At 32.3% G+C, this 18,500-nt stretch overlaps 2 protein-coding genes across 3 annotated transcripts; both read right to left on the reverse strand.

Annotated features, from left to right (window-relative positions):
• Positions 1 to 1,218: 1,218 nt before the first annotated feature.
• LOC108211389 (zinc finger CCCH domain-containing protein 62) lies at positions 1,219 to 6,118 on the reverse strand. Of its 2 annotated transcripts, XM_017382977.2 has the most exons (9): positions 5,903 to 6,117; positions 5,625 to 5,788; positions 3,638 to 3,755; positions 2,961 to 3,022; positions 2,823 to 2,874; positions 2,632 to 2,737; positions 2,313 to 2,411; positions 2,086 to 2,227; positions 1,219 to 2,001 (listed from the first exon to the last, which is right to left on the reverse strand). In XM_017382977.2, the coding sequence occupies exons 1-9, from the start codon at positions 5,998 to 6,000 to the stop codon at positions 1,427 to 1,429; spliced, it is 1,416 nt and encodes a 471-aa protein (XP_017238466.1). In that variant the 5' UTR covers positions 6,001 to 6,117; the 3' UTR covers positions 1,219 to 1,426. The 2 variants fall into 2 exon arrangements, with proteins under 2 accessions (XP_017238466.1, XP_063945091.1); XM_064089021.1 differs by lacking the exons at positions 2,823 to 2,874; positions 2,961 to 3,022 and having other exon boundaries at positions 5,903 to 6,118.
• Positions 6,119 to 6,984: 866 nt separating this feature from the next.
• LOC108214698 (CDPK-related protein kinase) lies at positions 6,985 to 13,309 on the reverse strand. The gene is made up of 11 exons (XM_017386850.2): positions 12,581 to 13,309; positions 11,270 to 11,400; positions 10,714 to 10,755; positions 10,461 to 10,569; positions 9,905 to 9,983; positions 9,517 to 9,813; positions 9,312 to 9,424; positions 8,381 to 8,488; positions 8,239 to 8,301; positions 7,972 to 8,139; positions 6,985 to 7,574 (listed from the first exon to the last, which is right to left on the reverse strand). Exons 1-11 carry the CDS (start codon positions 13,100 to 13,102, stop codon positions 7,434 to 7,436), a joined length of 1,773 nt encoding a protein of 590 aa, XP_017242339.1. The 5' UTR covers positions 13,103 to 13,309; the 3' UTR covers positions 6,985 to 7,433.
• Positions 13,310 to 18,500: the final 5,191 nt, after the last annotated feature.

Below are 18,500 nucleotides of genomic sequence, written 5' to 3' on the forward strand. Positions count from 1 at the left end.
TGTTGGGGTAATTAACAAAAGGCAAGTGAATGATTGATTTTATTTTTTTTATTTGTGTTTGTTTTATAAAAAATACCATTCTCTTTTCCTTTTGTTTGATTTTAGATTACCCAACTTTCTCATAATTCATTGATCATCCCCACACAGTAATTGATCTCCCTCTCCTTATTTTTTTTTCATTATCATTTATAATCTATTTCAAAAATCGTTTAAAATAAAATTGATATGTAAATGTCTTTTTAAAAATTAAAATTAAATTTTATTAAATTTTTATAAAATAAAAGGTAATTTTAATGTAATTTATAAGTGAAGTTATTTTAAAAATAGTATTAGTTTTTAAATAATAAATTATATTATTATAAACATATATATCATTAACTTTTTCAAAATTATTTTAAAAAATTAAATATAAAAATTACCAAACACTTAATACAGTTCCGCATCATTAGTTTTTTTTCCTTTCTTCTCATTTCATTTCATTATCCCGAGTCGAACCAATTCCTTTGGAGTCTTATGGTCTAAAATTCGAGGGAAACCTTCCTTCGGTTGATTATGAAAAAAAAATTGGAAAAAATTATGTAGCCTTCTATATTCATTAGAATAAAAATTATATGTTACAGTAAACCTAACTAATACTCGTAAAAGCATCCTTCAATTTAATAATTATTCAAATAATCACCCACCATTGGTTCAAGTAAAAACGATTATTCTGGTCAATAGTTTTGTGTTAGGGTTTTAGTCAATTTTGAACGAATAAAATTCAATTGAAATTGATAAGTGAACTGATTTGTTTTATTTTAACTTTATAAACAAGCATGGGTTACGTACTTTTTTTTGAAACACGGGTTACGTACTTAACGAGCAGGAGCATCTCCACTTAGTTGACTAAATTAGATTAGTAAGATATTATCTAAAATTTGTTTAACTTTAAAACATTGTGATTTAATGATATTGGTTATATAAAATTGGTGGATTATTATTTAAAAATAGTATGTTATTAATATTTAGATTGTTATAAATTGAATATATCAATCTAATATGATAATATATAATATGCAATCTTACTAAATTTTTTTATAGACCTGCAGAGGTTCGACAAATATAGTCAGCTAAAAGTATAGACAATAGATGTGTATGATTGGAGTGTAATTTTTTAAAGAGATCGACTATATTTTTAATTTTTGGTACAATTCAATGCTAGACTTAATCGGAAGGGAATCACGGTACAAGACAACATTGTTGACATGAAGTAATCAAACAAGATTTTCCTTCAACAAAAGCTAGATACAAATCTAGGAACTCTAAAACCAAAAATATCATGAATGGTCAAAACTTCGAACATTCCTAAAGGGAAGTAGCATTTCCAGTTTGCTGCTTTAAATTCTAATACTATAGTCTATACATACATTAAAACACATTCAAAATCCTAAGTTCCTCTTCTCCCGTGTACATAAGCATATGTTCTGTATGGTAAAGGATGGGAAGGTCTGAAGGTGTTCATTGAGTCGGGCAATCTGCTGGAACTCCTTGCGCCAAGATCATAATTAGGATTTGGATCAGTGTAGTGAGGATAAGTGCCATTGTTGTTCCTCTGATGCTCCACTACAGTAAAAGTATGATCATCACCATAAGGCCTAGAATGAGGTAACCTCGTATGAGTCCTTTCAAAAGGATAACCTAAATGAGCTCTTTGACGTTCATATTCTGTTCGAGTATGGTAATAATCTCGGGAACTAGTAGTGTATGACTGATATATGGGATCTCTGACTTTATTATGGTGATTGAAATTTTGGTGCCTCCTGACAGGCTCACATTTTCTTGACTGATTTAATTGATTTGATTCCCTTCGTCCAATGCTAAGAGAGTTCTTATGGTGATCATTTTCCATGACATTCCTTAGTTGAGTGTATTGATGTTGGCGAACACCCCTTGTTTTGTCAGCGTCAATACTCTGACTTGTTTGAGATAGTTGATAGTTGAATGCCTTCTGACAATTTTCGCCTGATTGTGATCAAAATTTAATTGAAACTCCCACAGTCTACTAATCCTCTAATAAAATAGAAAAGATGATGGTGGAAGCATTACCTCCTCCAATCCTCAGTTCCTTTTTACTGGCTTTTGTAGAAGATCTCTTCAATTTCTTCCTAGCTCTCACTTCTCTTGCTGCAGCTCCCCGTTTATGTTTTTCAGCAAGTACTACCAATCTTTCTGATTCATTCTTCCAACACTACAAGAAATTTTGAAACAATTAGACAATCAGAAGCAAATAATTCGCTTATGAAATGATAATAATGAACTAGCTGCATTATTACCCGTCTGTATGTCCTCATCTTATAGAGATTTCGACCCTTTACAAGCAACGGAGAAAGAGGAGCCAGTTTCTTAATCCCTTTACTCCAAAACACTTCCACCTTGAGAATGACATTAAATTAATAAAGATAAAAGTAAAAGGTTAGCAAAGAAGAAAAAAAAAAATGGAAGATGTAAACACTGGTTTCATGAGACAGAGATCAAACTATTAATGAATAGTACATTCAGTATAACAACTAGCAAAAATACACATGTGTCCAATTAGACAATCTTCATGACTGGTTAGACATTAGAAATTTACCACCCTGGAAACAGCCTCACCGTGAATGTATGTTGCTGCTTGGCTGCACCATAACTTTCCTTGGTAATTCTGCCTGCAATAGTTCTCTTCCCTAGAATATTGCCACTCCGCCTCATTTTGTCAAACCTGTGTAAAATATTCTTAAATCCAAATATAAAAGGGAAGCAGTAGATGTATGCGTAACATAAAATTCATGGCATCGAATTTTTACTTCTGGTATACTTTCTGCGTAAACAAAACAATGTCACCTTTACAAACATCACCTACACAAAGGAACAAACTGCTTATGTTTAGTGAAAAATTGGATTTATAAAGATAAGTAAACGATAAAATATAACTCAATATTTACCGGTGCAGTTAATGTCAAAGGATGATCTAGGATATAGGGCTTCACCATTTCCATCTTTAATCCTAAATTTAAACAAGAGCATGCAGTAAGAATATATGTTATTCAAACTTCATTTCCACTTTATGTGTATACAGTCCACTTTAAGATATTAAAATGTCAAAATAATAGAATTTCACTGGACATTATCATCTTATTTCCTATATAATTGACAAAGTAATGTTAACAACAAAGGATAGCTGCAACAACTCGCTAATCTAGACCCACCAGGTAGTCCAACATTTCTCAGTTAAATTACTTCACTTGATTTAAATTGAACATCGTAAATACCATTTTCAAGCTGAACAATATATAATTTGAATTTATTTGACCAAAGCTCATTTATAGTTTCACTTTCAAATATAACTATTTTATTGAGGAGATATGAAGCACTTTATCTTGGATAGTGCAGTATAAAATGAAATAACATTATAATCCCACTAAGTGATATATATTTACATCAGTATATATCAAATCTTTGGGGATATGAATGTTTCAAATCCAATCTTATTAACATTCTGAAGGAACAATCCATATAAATGCCACTGTATATTCAAATTTAACACTTAAAAACACAACACTTGACCAGAACAAACAACACTGCCGTAGAAACTACAGCAAACTTGCAGGAAAAAGCTCACCTCCAATACTCTTTGATTCTGTTAATGCACTCTGCCTTAGTGCCAGACAATCTCAGTTTAAGTTTCCGCAAATAAGTTTTGCACTCAAATAGATTTAGCTCTTCTAACTGACTCCCTTCTGTAAAACCAAAAACATCCTTAAGTTGACTAACCAACCATTTATACAAGTTTTTGCATTTGGAACCCTATTGCGATAACATTTAATCAACAGAAAAGTTTAATAGATTTTATAATTACAAAAAGCAATAGTAGAATCACCCAGAATAGTCTGATCGTCAGCTTCCTGGTTTTCTATCTATTTCAGTTAACATTGAAATCTACACATTTGGAGAGGAACCAAACCAACAGTTACAGATAGTTTAAAAGAAAAACAATTCTGAATTTATCAGCATCATCAGTAACGACTGCATCAAAGTCTCTAAAGTGAATCCTAAATATTTTTCAACCATCCAAAAAATCATGATCAAGCCATAGTCCGAAACAACATGTCAATATAACACATTACCCTAATGGGTCCTGGTCCCCAGCAATTATATGGCATATCGATTTCTAACTGTTGGATGAGATATCCAAAGGCTGTGATATTAAAAAAAGTGAGGCTGAAAGGGTGTTTTCAGCGCTTAATAAATGCTAAAAAATTTATAAGCCATCAAACAACATGGATCTGCCCAAAGTAGATTTTTCAAGCGTTTTTCTTCATCAACTAGGGTTTTATGAAAAAAATACCACCACTTTCTTCATTTAAACAAGATAACAAATCAAACTACACTTGAGCATCTTTCTTTCTTTCATCACGAACCACATTGTTAACATTTTGACTACCAAACCCCACATTATTTACTCTTCCCTTCATATTACTAAAAAGGCTCAAGGACCGACACCCTAAATAATCAAAGTCTAATAAGATTTAGCCGCCGCCGTTATGTGTCTTTCACGTCGAATCAAATTTAATTTATTTGGGGACACGACTTCATGATTGTGTTCAAGTTCAAGTGTAGTCAACTCCCACTAATTTTTTTCCCTCTTCTTGACAAAGTACATCCTAACTTTACAACCTCTTCAAGGAATTTTATCCCGACGGCCGACGCCTCTTACCCTTACTCCTACTTACACACAATTCCTCGTCGACAGCATCACTAACGTCTTTATTTTTACCCATTAGTCTCCAGATAAACATACGAGCATATATTTCATCTACTTTTGACCTTTTTTGTGTTTGTTGTATTTTTAAGACGAATTTTAAGGGCATATGTCCTTAAAAATCTCTCCCCCGCTTCTAAACTATCAAATCTTTGATCTAAAGAGGAAAAATCGATACTTTTATTTTACTCATCTAAATCCACATCAATATTCACATTCTCGTTATTATCATTAACTTCATTTTCAACAAAGATTTCATCATCAACATCATCATCATCAATATTCACAAACACATTCTCTACATCCTTATCACCTTTTACCACATCATCAATATCTATTACATTATTATTATCAATTATTCTGTTCTTTATCTAGGGACAGAGTTTTGAAACACAGAATCCGCCATTTTAACTGCAAAATCAACTTGTTTGGTGTAGAGATTTACCACAATTATGCCTTTCTCTTTCACCCAAGCAATTGTCTTTCTTTTTCTCCAAAGCTCTCTCCTTTGCAATTTCACATAAAATGAACCAAAATACCTATTCTAGGTTAAATATGAGTGAAATCGGGATCTTGAGTTTTCCGGCACTTTTAAACCGGTGAAAAAAGTTTTCGTCTGGCTGTTTAAAGGCACTGGAAACACTCATTTGACGGTTAAAAAGCGTTGAAAGCAAGGTGGAGATGTTAAAATCTCAGCCGTTAAACATCTCATTCAACGCCCAGAAAAGTAAATGTCAGTTAACAGTCCCCCGGCATACGATTGCTAGGGACAGGACCCTACCCTAATTATGCACACAATAAAAATAGAACAGCAGATAATCAGCCAGCGAAATAAAAAGACGTAAACCTTCGAGTAGGCGAGTCACTTTGTTGCAGATATCCCCTTCCTTGTCCACTCCATCATCAGCATTGCAAAAATTATCATCATCAGAAGCTGCTGAAGAATCCAAAACATCTTCCTCGAACTCAGAGCCACTCTCTTCATCACCAACATTATCATCATCATCATCACTATTTCAAGTTATTCGATCATTAATTTAGGGTTTATAACTTAAAATCATAAGATTAGCATTAATACAATTGATCAAAGTAAATAATATTACACAACTAAACAAGAATTATTACCAGGAAGTGGAGCTGCTAATGTCTTGATAACAATCATCGTCGTCTTTGTCCGATGAAATCGTAATGAAAGCTCGCTTTTTACCTCTTGTGTCACACATGTTTTTCGCCCAAAATCAAAATCAATTCTTGCCCCTTTGTGTTCTGTAAATTGAAATGTCATTGCCTTATTTATACATGATTTATAATAAGTTATGATTTTCATTACATATTTTTAGCCTTGAAATTCAAAAATTAGGCATGCAAGATTAACCGATGCCATTGCTTCTGTTAATTTTACTAATTCCGGTGCTGATTTTCCCATTGCGTAAATAGTTCAAATATAAACAGATTTATTTTTAATATTTGTATCCAAAATCTGAAAGTTTATATTATGCTACTAAGCTGAAATCACATTGAATCTTAAATAATTTACTCCACCGACCCATTTAATTTTATACTTTAATTCTCACCCACACTTTTATGTTTTATAAAATATTATTTTTTAACTTATTAAATTTTTATTCAAAAAAAAACTTAAAATAAGTTAAAATTCCCTATGTTTCAAATTAGATATCCCTTTTAAAAAATCACACAGTGTACTAAAAAGAAATATTTATAAATATGTGTACTATATTTTACAATGTATATTAAAATACGTGTCGCATTCTCGTCTCCTAATATATAATACAAGATATACAATTCACGTCTCCTATGTACACAATTCACGTCTCCATGTATACAATTCATTGTGGTCTTCTAATATATAGGATTCATTGTTGCAACCCCATCTTCCAACGCAATATATACAACTCCAATTCATCATGAGATGAAGCGCAATATATACAACTCCAATTCATCATGAGATTGGAGCCCCAATGTATACAACAAAGTGGGATGTATGCAACAAAGTGGGATGAAGTGGGTATTTTTTCATATTTAGACAACATAGTATTTTGATTTATTTTAGGTATTTCCACCCGTGCTTCAGTAAAGAAAATTGCCTCGTCGGAACTTCGATACGTTTTCCTACTAACAGTAGCAAGACAAAAACAGTACAGTAATTATCTGAAACCATCTGAATACAGCTACCTCCGTGACAACAATTTAAAAATAAACACCGGAAGATGTATTTACATGACTTAAACATATACACAGAACTTTAGATGTGTCACACAAAGTACACAACCGACATTATCAATAATGCAACATACTTAATATAATTACATGTGAAAATCAACTGCAGGCAGACGAAATTGTGGGTATGGCACAAAAGGGCAGGGGTGGTCTCATATTTTTTCATGAGTTCGGTTTCCGCAACTGACAATGATAACTCTGAGTTCGAGCAAATAGCTCCCCTTCCCAATTCCACTTGAAAAATTCATTTTACAAGAAATAAAATTAATATATTTCTAACTAAAGCAATTTAAGGCTCCCGGTAACAGAATGAATTCAATAAACTGATGATCGCCGGGGAAATCTTAAACACCTCTTGTTCGCATAGCTCACATGGCAACAAAGAAGCAATGATTGCGATGGATGCTGGATGGCTGGGTCATTGAGCTTTCGCAAGAGACCTACTAGATACTCCGTGTAACAATTTCACAAATCCCAGAAAACTAAGCTTTCCATCAGTGTGTCTGATCCAGTCATGTAGGACGGCATGAACTGGGACAGACGGGCTGAGGCCAAGTTCCTGAAACAATATGCCATGTATCCGATTATTCAAGGTATGCTAAACACACACAAAAGACAAAAGAAAAATGAAAAAAAGAAGAGGGAATTGATGACTAGGCTCCATCATTTACCATATAGACTCCGATCTTTTTCTTTAAACATGAAAATTACATAATTACCCAGAGTACAAACAAGATCAATTAACTCCATCACTGAAGTTTCATAATTTACATGTGAAAATATAAAAAAAGGAGCTTGTTTAGTAAAATGGAGCTTATTCAGCACTCTTAGCAATTCCCCAAGAAAAATATTAGTTTGAAACTCTTTTTTGTCGATCACAGAACATGTACTTTCCGTCGAGTAGCATTAAATATGAGAAATTTATTAGTTTGATTGCCAGGAAGAATGCAACTTACAGAAGCTAGTTCCTCAATCATAATGGCTCTGTTACCATCTTTCTCAAAAAGTTCATATGCGCACCGAGCATGTTGCTCCCATCGATCAAGAGCCTCAAGCTGATGAACACTTGTAGCTGCTGCACAAAATTCCTCAAAATCCATTCTTCTATATTGCAGGGCATTAAGCTAACAAAAAGAGAACAAAGTTTAGCAATTTGAAACCAATTAATTAGCATGAGAGGTGCTGATCTCAGCCTCATGATTTATGAAAGTTGAAGCACATACTGATGCGAGAAAATCATGAACACGTGACTCCTTCATGGCTTCCGTCGCATTTTTCATCAAAGCCTGCCCATATCTCTAAATATAAGATCACTTTTATAATAAAAGATTACTACACAAACATACTATTTTGAAAATTTTTAACCTGTTTAATGTTATCCAGGCATATGGAGCCATTTTTGTTTGGTTCCAACAGTGCAAATTGCTCCTTCAAATAAAATAACTCATCTACAGTTAAAGTTTTGGATAAAGCCTGCAAATAATTACAAAAGAGAGTATAATTATAAGAATGTGTACATAACCTCGAAAACTACAGGTACAAGGACTACATAATACATCATGTCAGCAAAAAACCCGACAAGACACAGGTACTCCTCAACTCCATAGAACATGTTTAGCATTATTATATAACTGATGACTGTTGTGACTTGTTTACAAGCAACATGGCCCACGGGGAACCACCAAGGACTAGCCAAGAGTATGAATTACTATTGGTAGTACATACTAGCACACAACAAGTACATGCAGAATCTAGTCGGTGAGGGCATTAATAATTTGAAATTTGAACCTTTTGCATATGCAGGTTCTAACTGAAGGGAAAGATCTCCCAAAATAGGAAATAGCAGATTTTTTTCCTATACTATCACTATTTCCCCTCTGGATGGCAATGGCCTTAAAACAAAAATGGATTGTTGCAGCTTAATATGAATTTGAACCCTTTATGCAAGCAATTTTTTTAAAAATACAATATTTTAAAATTACATGGAACCTGGGATGTAGAAGCCAGTTACATTGAGTAAACAATGGTAACTTATACATTGCTAGGTAAAAATTGTTACATTTAGCATGAACCAACATATACATGTATTTCTCCAGGAGGTTATTCACTTCTGTCAACTAGATTCATATACTAGTAAATGATTTCTTCAAACTGATCAGTAATAGCCAGAAATATTATGACATGGGGACTGAAACTTCACACACAAAAAGAAGAAGGTTTCTTATAAATAAATAAAAAAAACGTAAAAGAGGTGATATTGAAATACAAGCCATTAATGAAGAAGAACGATACACACCCTTAAAGCAGCTTTCCGCAGAGGAGATGAACGCATGTAAGCCTTTAAAAGTTTAAATATCAATATGTCCAGTGGCACTTTGATGTCATTATTGCTCCTAATCCACGGATGACCTGCAATGTACATTTTTTATTGTCCATGAACATAAAGAAAAGGGGAAGGGAATGAGATCTTAGAATCCAACTGTCAAGGTTCAGGCACTCACTGAGAGCTTGAGCAGCAGTCATCCTTTTCCTTGGATCTTTATTTAATAAACGTTTAACAAAGTCTTTTGCCTCGGCAGATAGAGAAGGCCAGGGTGGTTCCTCAAATATAGGATCAGCTTTTAGAACTGCTCTAAAGATTCCAGATTCTGTTCGAGCCCAAAATGGACGGCTACCACATAACAATATATATGATATGACACCTATACTCCAGACATCTGCTTCTGTACTGTAAGATCTATGCAATACTTCCGGTGCAACATAATAAGCGCTGCCGACTATATCATTGAGCCTTTCATCTATATATATACATAAGATGGTCAACTTTCGAAATACAAAGAAGTGTAGAAAACAGTGAAGTAAGAGGTTATTGAAGGTTAAGGGAAAAACCTGGCTTCACAAAATCTGAAAGTCCAAAATCAATGGCCTTCAGTGGTGAGTCCTCGTCCTTTGACATAAACAAGAAATTCTGAACAAGAAATTAGCTGCAGTCAGATAAAATGACAGGAGGCACCATATATAAGCAATAGAGGACAGTTGGTGATACAGGACAAAATATAAGAAGTATATAAATTGCTAATGGCATATAAGAGATTTAATCTATAGCCTGACCTGTAGAAAAAATTATCACCATAAATATATAACATACCTGTTCATTGGGGAGTCGTATAATTTTCCGTAATTAATTTCATAAGCAAGTTATTGAGACATATTCATACATAAACAGTTAGTAAACTTGTGACTTGGAAGTTATCATATTTGTTTTCATCGTCTACATGTCTCAAATCATTTATACATTAAATACATGCAAATCGCCAATGAAGCAGCAGACAAAATAGATGCGATTGAACTGAAATCCATAGGAAAAACTCATTTATTCTTGTCACAAGAGCTTTAGATGCAAACTACACCAAATACTATTTTAAAGCTATAAAAAATCTCTCACCTCTGGCTTAAGATCCCGGTGTACCACGCCTTGCAGATGACAAAATGCAACGACATTTAATATTTGTATCATCACAGCTTTAGCATCATCTTCTGTGTACTTTCCACCCCTGCAATTCACAATCACGAGCATTTATAAGTCATTGACTGCTTAGGATTTTAGTCCACATATTACTCTTTTTCATTGCTGTTCAGATCCAAATATATATGTAACATAACTAAAACAGTTGAGCAGCTAATAATAAGAGTAATACCTCGCAAGTATCTTATCCAAAAGTTCCCCACCTTCACATAACCTGAAATATAAGTACGACTTTGTTATTGCGGTCTGAGTCACGTTAATATAAGCAGAATAGACTTCTTACATATGTTGACAATTAACCTACACATCTCCCAGTAATCAATTAATTTCTTGTAGCTATGACTGTTCAGACTGACAAAAGATCGACTCTTTTTTTTGCAAAAAACGATATCCCTCCAATATAATCAGCTTAGGAGTTTACAAGATAAAGATATCATTGAATATTTAATAAAAGAAACACCATTTGTCACCTACTCCCCTACACGTAATCTCTTCCCTCCTATTTTGTGGGGGGAGGGTTCGAGGTAGATGAAGGGTTCTCCCCACTACCATATAAAAACAGTGGAATCCTATTCTTATCAAATACGGGGGCTCAATAAAGAAAATATCGAATGTGCTCTAGCGATGATAGAGAACGTTGTAGAAAGAAAATTTACGGGCATACCATGACAAAAAAAAACACAGAAAAAGAGATGGATGCATTTAATGCATATAAAGTATAGACTTACTCCATCACAACATAAACGTTTTCATGATCCTCATATGCATCATAGAACTGCACTAGATTACTATGCCCTGTCAAAGCTCTCAAAATCTTCACCTCCCTTCTCACATCCTCAATGGCTATGGCCGTAGTCATCTGGGAACAAAGGAAAATTAACTCAAATTCAAATTCGGAGATACATAAAAAAATGTAATACAGTACACTAATATGGTAAGATATGTTCACTGTAAGGCACAATATTAGTCCAATACTAGGTGCAGCGAGCAAAAGAAATAAAAAATCTAATGAACTTAAGGATAGAGATTCAAACAAGTGAAACCTTTTAAAACACCAACCCTAGTAGAATTAGACTTGTACTTGTACATACAGTTAGACAACCTGAGGCCGAGCGTCTGATCATGGTCAGAAAATGATCCGCTCCCCACAGGATGGTACACTATGGGGGACAACTATTGTGCATGGCTGGCATGTATTTGCAGTGGTGGGTGTCTGTGACTTGTTCCGGGTGGGTAAAGCTCCTTCACAACCTTAGAGATTACAAAAGTGTAAACTACTAAACTGACAATGGGTATCTATCCTGTTACAACTCATATGCCTCTGTACTTAATTTGATGGAACACTCATTTTTGAACAGGAAGAATTTTACCGGAACTGTGACACGAAAAGGAAGGAATGTTTATGGAGCTGGTGTGCAGCTGCAAGATACATTTAAAATGCTACTTAAGCCAATATTACTAAATTAGTTATCGTCATATACTTGAATTCAACTATCACCTCTCTCACTCTCATCTATTTTCAGCTTCCCGTGTTCCTCTTGAAACAGTCATGAAAGTGCCACTGTGGCCTTTATTTGTGTTTACCATGAAACAGAATGATGAAGACTCCATCCTAATAGTCTATTCAGTATTCACCTTCATACCAGCACAGCAACAATTGCCAACTTGTATGCACTACCTGTCTACCTCTAACTAATGTTCCATGTTCAAATATCTTAATAAATCTCCAAAAAAAAAAAAAAACAGAAGATACAAATTCTTAGCAGTCAATCACAGAATCCGAAAACTATACACTAACATGTTAAATTATCTAAAGCTCCACAACATCACTTAATATTTAAAAAACACATATAATTACAGTATATCAAACAGTTCAGTTTATCACCCCGAGATCACCAATTCACATTGCTGAAAATTCCCTCTACACACAGATCTGATCATACCAACAACAACTCACACATACAACCAACAAATCAAACATCACAATTATCCGAAACTGAAACAAATTCAAACTAAAATTCAAATTCAAAATTTGATACCTTTGCTTTGGGAATAACTTTAACAGCCACATCTTTCCCTTTACTATCCCCTTTCTTGAACTTGGCCTTACAAGTATACCCAAAATGCCCTCTCCCAACCTCCTCTCCCACCTCATACTTACTAGCAAAATTCTTCGAAAACCCGAAACTCTTGTCCAATCCCCCACCCTCCACTTCCTCTCCTTCCGGTATCGCTGCCTCATTAGGCTTCACTCTCCGGGCCCAAACGGCCTTTATATGCTTCGCCGGAGACGGCGGCGGAAACGGCCGCTTGAAAAACCTCTTGGGCGTCGAGTTGGAGCTCGAATTCAACGGAGATCTCGCCGGGGATTTCTTGGAGAAGAGAAAGTGCGCCGGACTCGGACTGTAGAAGGGGAAAAACGGCGACTTTTTGGCCAATTCACCGTCCTCCCGCGACTTTTTCGCCGGATTTTCAGGGTTTTTGGGTTCTGGGTTTTCTTGAATTTCAATGTGATTTGAGAGATTGGGTTCTGGTGGGGGCTTAGAAACGCAGATACCCATCTCTTTTCACTCAATTCTCCGCTGATTTCAAACTGTTTTCTTGTGTTTTTGTGTTTTCAGGGTTTAATATAAGCAAGATTTTTGTCTGTGGAGAGAGAGAGAGGGTGGATGGGGATAATGGGGATCGGTAGAATCTGATAAAAAGGAAACGACGATGAGTTCGCTTTTTGTATATATATACAAAAAATTATATAAGTATATATGTTTGAGTAGTTGAAGATTATGTATGATTATTATTATGCTCATGTATTGACCAGACTGTACTATTATACAGTTTTAGTTTTTGCAACTGAGTCGTCTGAATACCGCAACAGCCATGGAACTATTGTGAAGGTCAATTGTGAAGCTACCATTTTCGGGATTGATGTAGGTTGGATTACTCGAGAAGCCTTTGTATTCATTTTCAATTTCAAGAATCATTGGATTCATTGTGTTAAGCAGTCTGGAAACAATGCGGCTATTTGTTTAGCTCGTTTTATTGTTTATTAACCTGATTGCATTGTCAGTTGGGGATCTGTCCCGACTAGACTTGTTTTAATTTAATGGAGTGAATTTGCATTTTGTCAAAAAAAAAAATACAGGCTTTTATTTTTGTTTTTCTGTTAAATATAGCCCTAGGATGGTTAGCTATATGATTTGGTCCATAAAATATACACTAGTTTTTGTTCTATTCTTTTTTTTCCGGTCTTTAACTGTTTTTACTGAAGAAAAAAAATGTATAAGTCTTATCTTGTTTTATACGTAATTGTTTTACTCTTTATTTTTTTAAACATGCATTCTTTTCAATATATTTCTTTGATATTAGATGATTTTGAATTACATAAATTCTGAAAATATATATATGTGTGTGTTTTTTAATGCTCCATCGATATAATCTTAGATTTCATTAAAAAAAAAGGCTAAAGATAAAAAAGGGGAGTTTTCATTAAAATAAGAGTTAATTATGATTTATAATTCTTAATTTTGATCCAAATATATAAAATTATTTATACTTTTTTGAAACAATTTTTGATCCAAACTTTAAATTTTTTACATTTTGTAACCTCAACTCATTTTTCTATTAAAAATTGTAGTTAACATTTTCAATTTATATTTTTATGCTATTATTTATCTTATCTTATTTTTCAAAAATAAATCATTTATATATAAAAAAAAATATGGAGATATGTATTTGTTTTTCAACTTCATCTAAAACCCACACTAGATAAACACTTTCAATATTTTTTAAAAATAATTTTTTCTTGAATTATTGTTTATCGGGCATGTTTGGGAAATACATGTTTTTTTAAGTAAATGATTTAAAGTGTTAGGAAAAAAACTGGGATTTCGAGTATTAAAATTTTAGTTAATGCGTTGAGCAAATTTTTACCTAATCATCGATATTTATATTTTTAGCTAACAATTATTGCTATCTCTGTGGAGCATCTCCAACATAGATACATAAATTTGTTAGCTATAAATATAAAAGTAGATGATTAGATAAAATTTGGTGAACGTGGTTGCAGTAGCTATAATTGTTAGCTATATTTAAAAATCTGTTATTTTACTATTTTGAAATTCCAAAGACTATATTTTAGATAAGAGAAAATAGATTTTTTCGCCACCCAACTTACTATGTGTTTAGAAATTTATGACTGAACTATAATTTTTTTTCTTCTTGTCACTGATGTTAGGTTTGGATTTCTTTTTTGTCACTAACATTAAGTTTAGATTTTTTTAGTATTATTAAGACATAGTGGTAGTCTACAATTTTTTGGTGAATTGATATATGTCTGTATCATTATATATAGTACTCTATATGTCCGTATAGGGAGTTTATCTTGAAGAACAGAAAATTTCACACGCATTTGAAGACTCCTAAAAGATTTAGTTTCATAAATTATTTTAACTTTTTCCTGAATAAAATTAATGATTGTCTATTGTCTATATTATATATTATTTTATAACAATCAAAGTTAGATATCATCCGCTATTATTTATATTATTATATAAAAATAAGGACGAATACTATAACAAAAATAGACAAAGACAATGGACAATTATAGAATTTCATAACCTTGATTTGAGGTTTATATGATATCTAAATTGATCGTATTTTAAGGTTCTCACTTCTTATAAAACATAGTTCTATAACTTAAATTATGAGATTTTCTTTTTGTGTATAAAAATTTAAACGATAAATTTTTATTTGGAAAAAATAATAAGATAATTTATAAAGTTAAATCTTTTAAGAGCCTTAAAATGCGTGTCAAACTCTCATCCTCCGAGGTAAACTACCTCCGGCGCATGGAGTACTACATATAAAGATATAAGACACATACCATATCAGCAAAATATTGCAGAATACCAGTATGTTTTAATAATGCTAAAAAAAATAATATAATGTTAATAATCAAATCTGAACCTAACGTTAGTGATAAAAAAAAGTCTGAACTTAATTTTAGTGACAAAAATAAAAAAAGGTATAGTTCAGTGGTAAGTTTCTAAATACATAGTAAGTTGGGTGGCGAAGAAATCTATTTTCTCTTTAGACAATGATATTTATACTAGATAATTTACATAAATAATTTTTTTCCAAATCCGATCAAATAAGCCTTTTATACAAAAATATGCGCTATTGTGATTAATTAAAATACTTTTATTATTTTATGTTTTTTTGTCATAAGACTTTCACGTCATTGAGTTGTATCGAAATACAATGCTGAAAGAATCGGAGAGCTTCCTTCATACATAAAAAACTTTCATCTAACCAAAGGACATGTAGAAAAACCCCCACAAAATTAGATAAAAATTTTGATGTCCGGAAAAAAACACTCAAAAGAAAAGCAAAATCTGCAAATTTCATTCAAAAAAATCTACCGACTAACCAAAAGTCATGCAGAGATGGCCCCGGAAATTTAGCCAATAAACTTTAATGACCGAAAAGAAAACCCGGATGAAAGACAAAAGTCCGCGGAAAGTTCGGTGTGGTTTTTATTCGGTTCGGTTTTTATTCGGTGCGATTTCATGAGATTTTTGCGGTTTTTGATTCGGTTTCGGTTTGGTTTTTGCTCATCCCTGCCGGAAACTAAAGACGGAGAGAAAAAAAGGAGGAAAGAAATAAATAATCAAGCACGAAAGATTATGCCAGGCACCAAAACAAAGTCATCAAAAATGACGCAATCGTTAATAAACGACAAACAAAATCATAATACACGATCAAAAAACCATAAACTATGGCACTCCCTCGAAAGGGGCACAAATAAAAATCAAGGAAACAACAAGTCTTATAAATCTAATTATAAATCAAATCATAAAATCAAAAACTAAATATATAACCAATTACAAAAAACATATAAGACAAATATATTTTAAACCACCAAAACAAACGATCTCGAACTCATATCACTATCGTGGGGTCAATTCACACGATCCAATCTTATCGAATATAAATATATGTAATCACTGCTATGGCTAAGATTGAATCGCAAATCGCTTAACTCGTCATTGACTCGTCTCAATTGATTTATCACCAAATCAAAATCTTGAAAATTGAGTAGATCTAAATTTTGGAACGGATCCGTTAGGGAGTATTATTGAGAAAACGAGAACAAATCAAGAGAAATAAACTGATTTGGAGTTTTTTATCGGTGAAAATCGATGAAATCTCCGACGACATCTGGAAAAAGATGAGAGAGGAGGCTAGTTAGGGTTTTTAAATTTAAAATACTTTTATTATTTGAAATTATGCTCTTTTACTATTTTCAATTTGTAATAACTATAAATTTAAATATATGTTATATATTGTGGACAAATTTCATAAATATTTTTTTTGAATTCAATCAAATAAAGACTTTATACAAGGATATATGTATTATTTAATTAATCAAAATACTTTTATTTATAGTGCAAATTAGATAATTTTTTTATATCAATTTCATTCCCAAATTTTTCTAAATATTTAAAGTACAAAATAATATTTTTTCAAAGTCACCTGAGATTATATATCCAACTTATGTGTTTATCAATTTTTATTTTTGTTTTAAAATAAAAATTTATGTTTTTGGTCAAAAGTAACATTTAAATTTTCGTGTCAAAAAATATAACTTTCAAATAGCTCAAAACGACGTAAATTCTAATGAAAAATATAGATTATATCTAAGAATATAACGTGTGTATATGTTTGCATTAATATAATATTTTATGATAAATAATAGAATATATCCTTTTTTATTATTTAATTTTCAATTAAAAACATAAATTTATAAATCTAAATTTTAGGTATTATTGTCCGGAAGATGGTATATCAGATATAGATAATGACCTCGAGTATCAACAGAGGTTGCCATGTCAGACAATAGGGTTGGAGATGCTCTCAGGGGCAGTATTTTAAAGTGTCTATTAAATATAAACCGAAAATTTATTTTAAAATTTAGTTTTAATAAAAATATTTAAAAATTTTATTTTAAAAAATAAGTACAAAATAATTTATGAAATTATATTAATAAAATCATTAAAATGAATTTGTACCAGTTGTCCTTTTATAGTCCCGTTAATAAGTAACTGCATTATTTTCAGAAAAAACAAAATCGTGTCACTTTCGTTTCTGCCATAATTAATTTGAGCTATCGACTGAGAATGCAATCTCATAACAACTTTTATTATTAAATCAAACACCATACTCACACAAATGCTGAGAAAATAACAAAACTCATACAAACGGTGAGAGAACAAAAATCACAACCAACCTTAGATTTACAAATGCGTAAATGAAATACTAGTTAAACTAGATAATCCTTAGATTTGGGGAACAAGCCCACAAAAATGTTTAAAAAATCATTTTAAATAACAAGATTGAAGAGCCCCTGGTTAAAGAATACTCCCTCATCCCATTTAATTCTATAAACTTTTCTCTTTTGGGTGTCCCACTAGCAAACTTTTACTCCCTCTGTCCCAAAATAAGTGTCACTTTGACTTTGTACACGTAAGTTGAGGTGCAAAGAAAACATGATTCCGCACATTATTTTTCAATTTTTTTTGAATAAATATATGGATGTTAAATTTTTATTCAAAAAAGAAAATTTGAAAAATAATGTGCGGAATCATGTTTTCTTTGCACCTCAACTTACGTGAAGTGACACTTATTTTGGGACAGGGGAAGTATAATATAAAAAACTCACCCACCCATTACTTTCAACTACTTTTTCAAATCTATCAATTATATATTGATGGGACCCATTAATTTATCCACTTTTCTTCTACTTCTCACTACTTTATACTCTCTCCGTTTCAATTTACATGTCCACTTTAAAAAAATCACACACTTTAAAAAAAGTGGATGTTCACAAATTAATTGCATTAAATGATCAAAATATGTGGAGTGAGATTGATCTAGGAAATATAAATAAGAGATATGTGG

Source organism: Daucus carota, chromosome 3 (assembly GCF_001625215.2).
Source record: "Daucus carota subsp. sativus chromosome 3, DH1 v3.0, whole genome shotgun sequence".
Classification (NCBI taxonomy): domain Eukaryota; kingdom Viridiplantae; phylum Streptophyta; class Magnoliopsida; order Apiales; family Apiaceae; genus Daucus; species Daucus carota.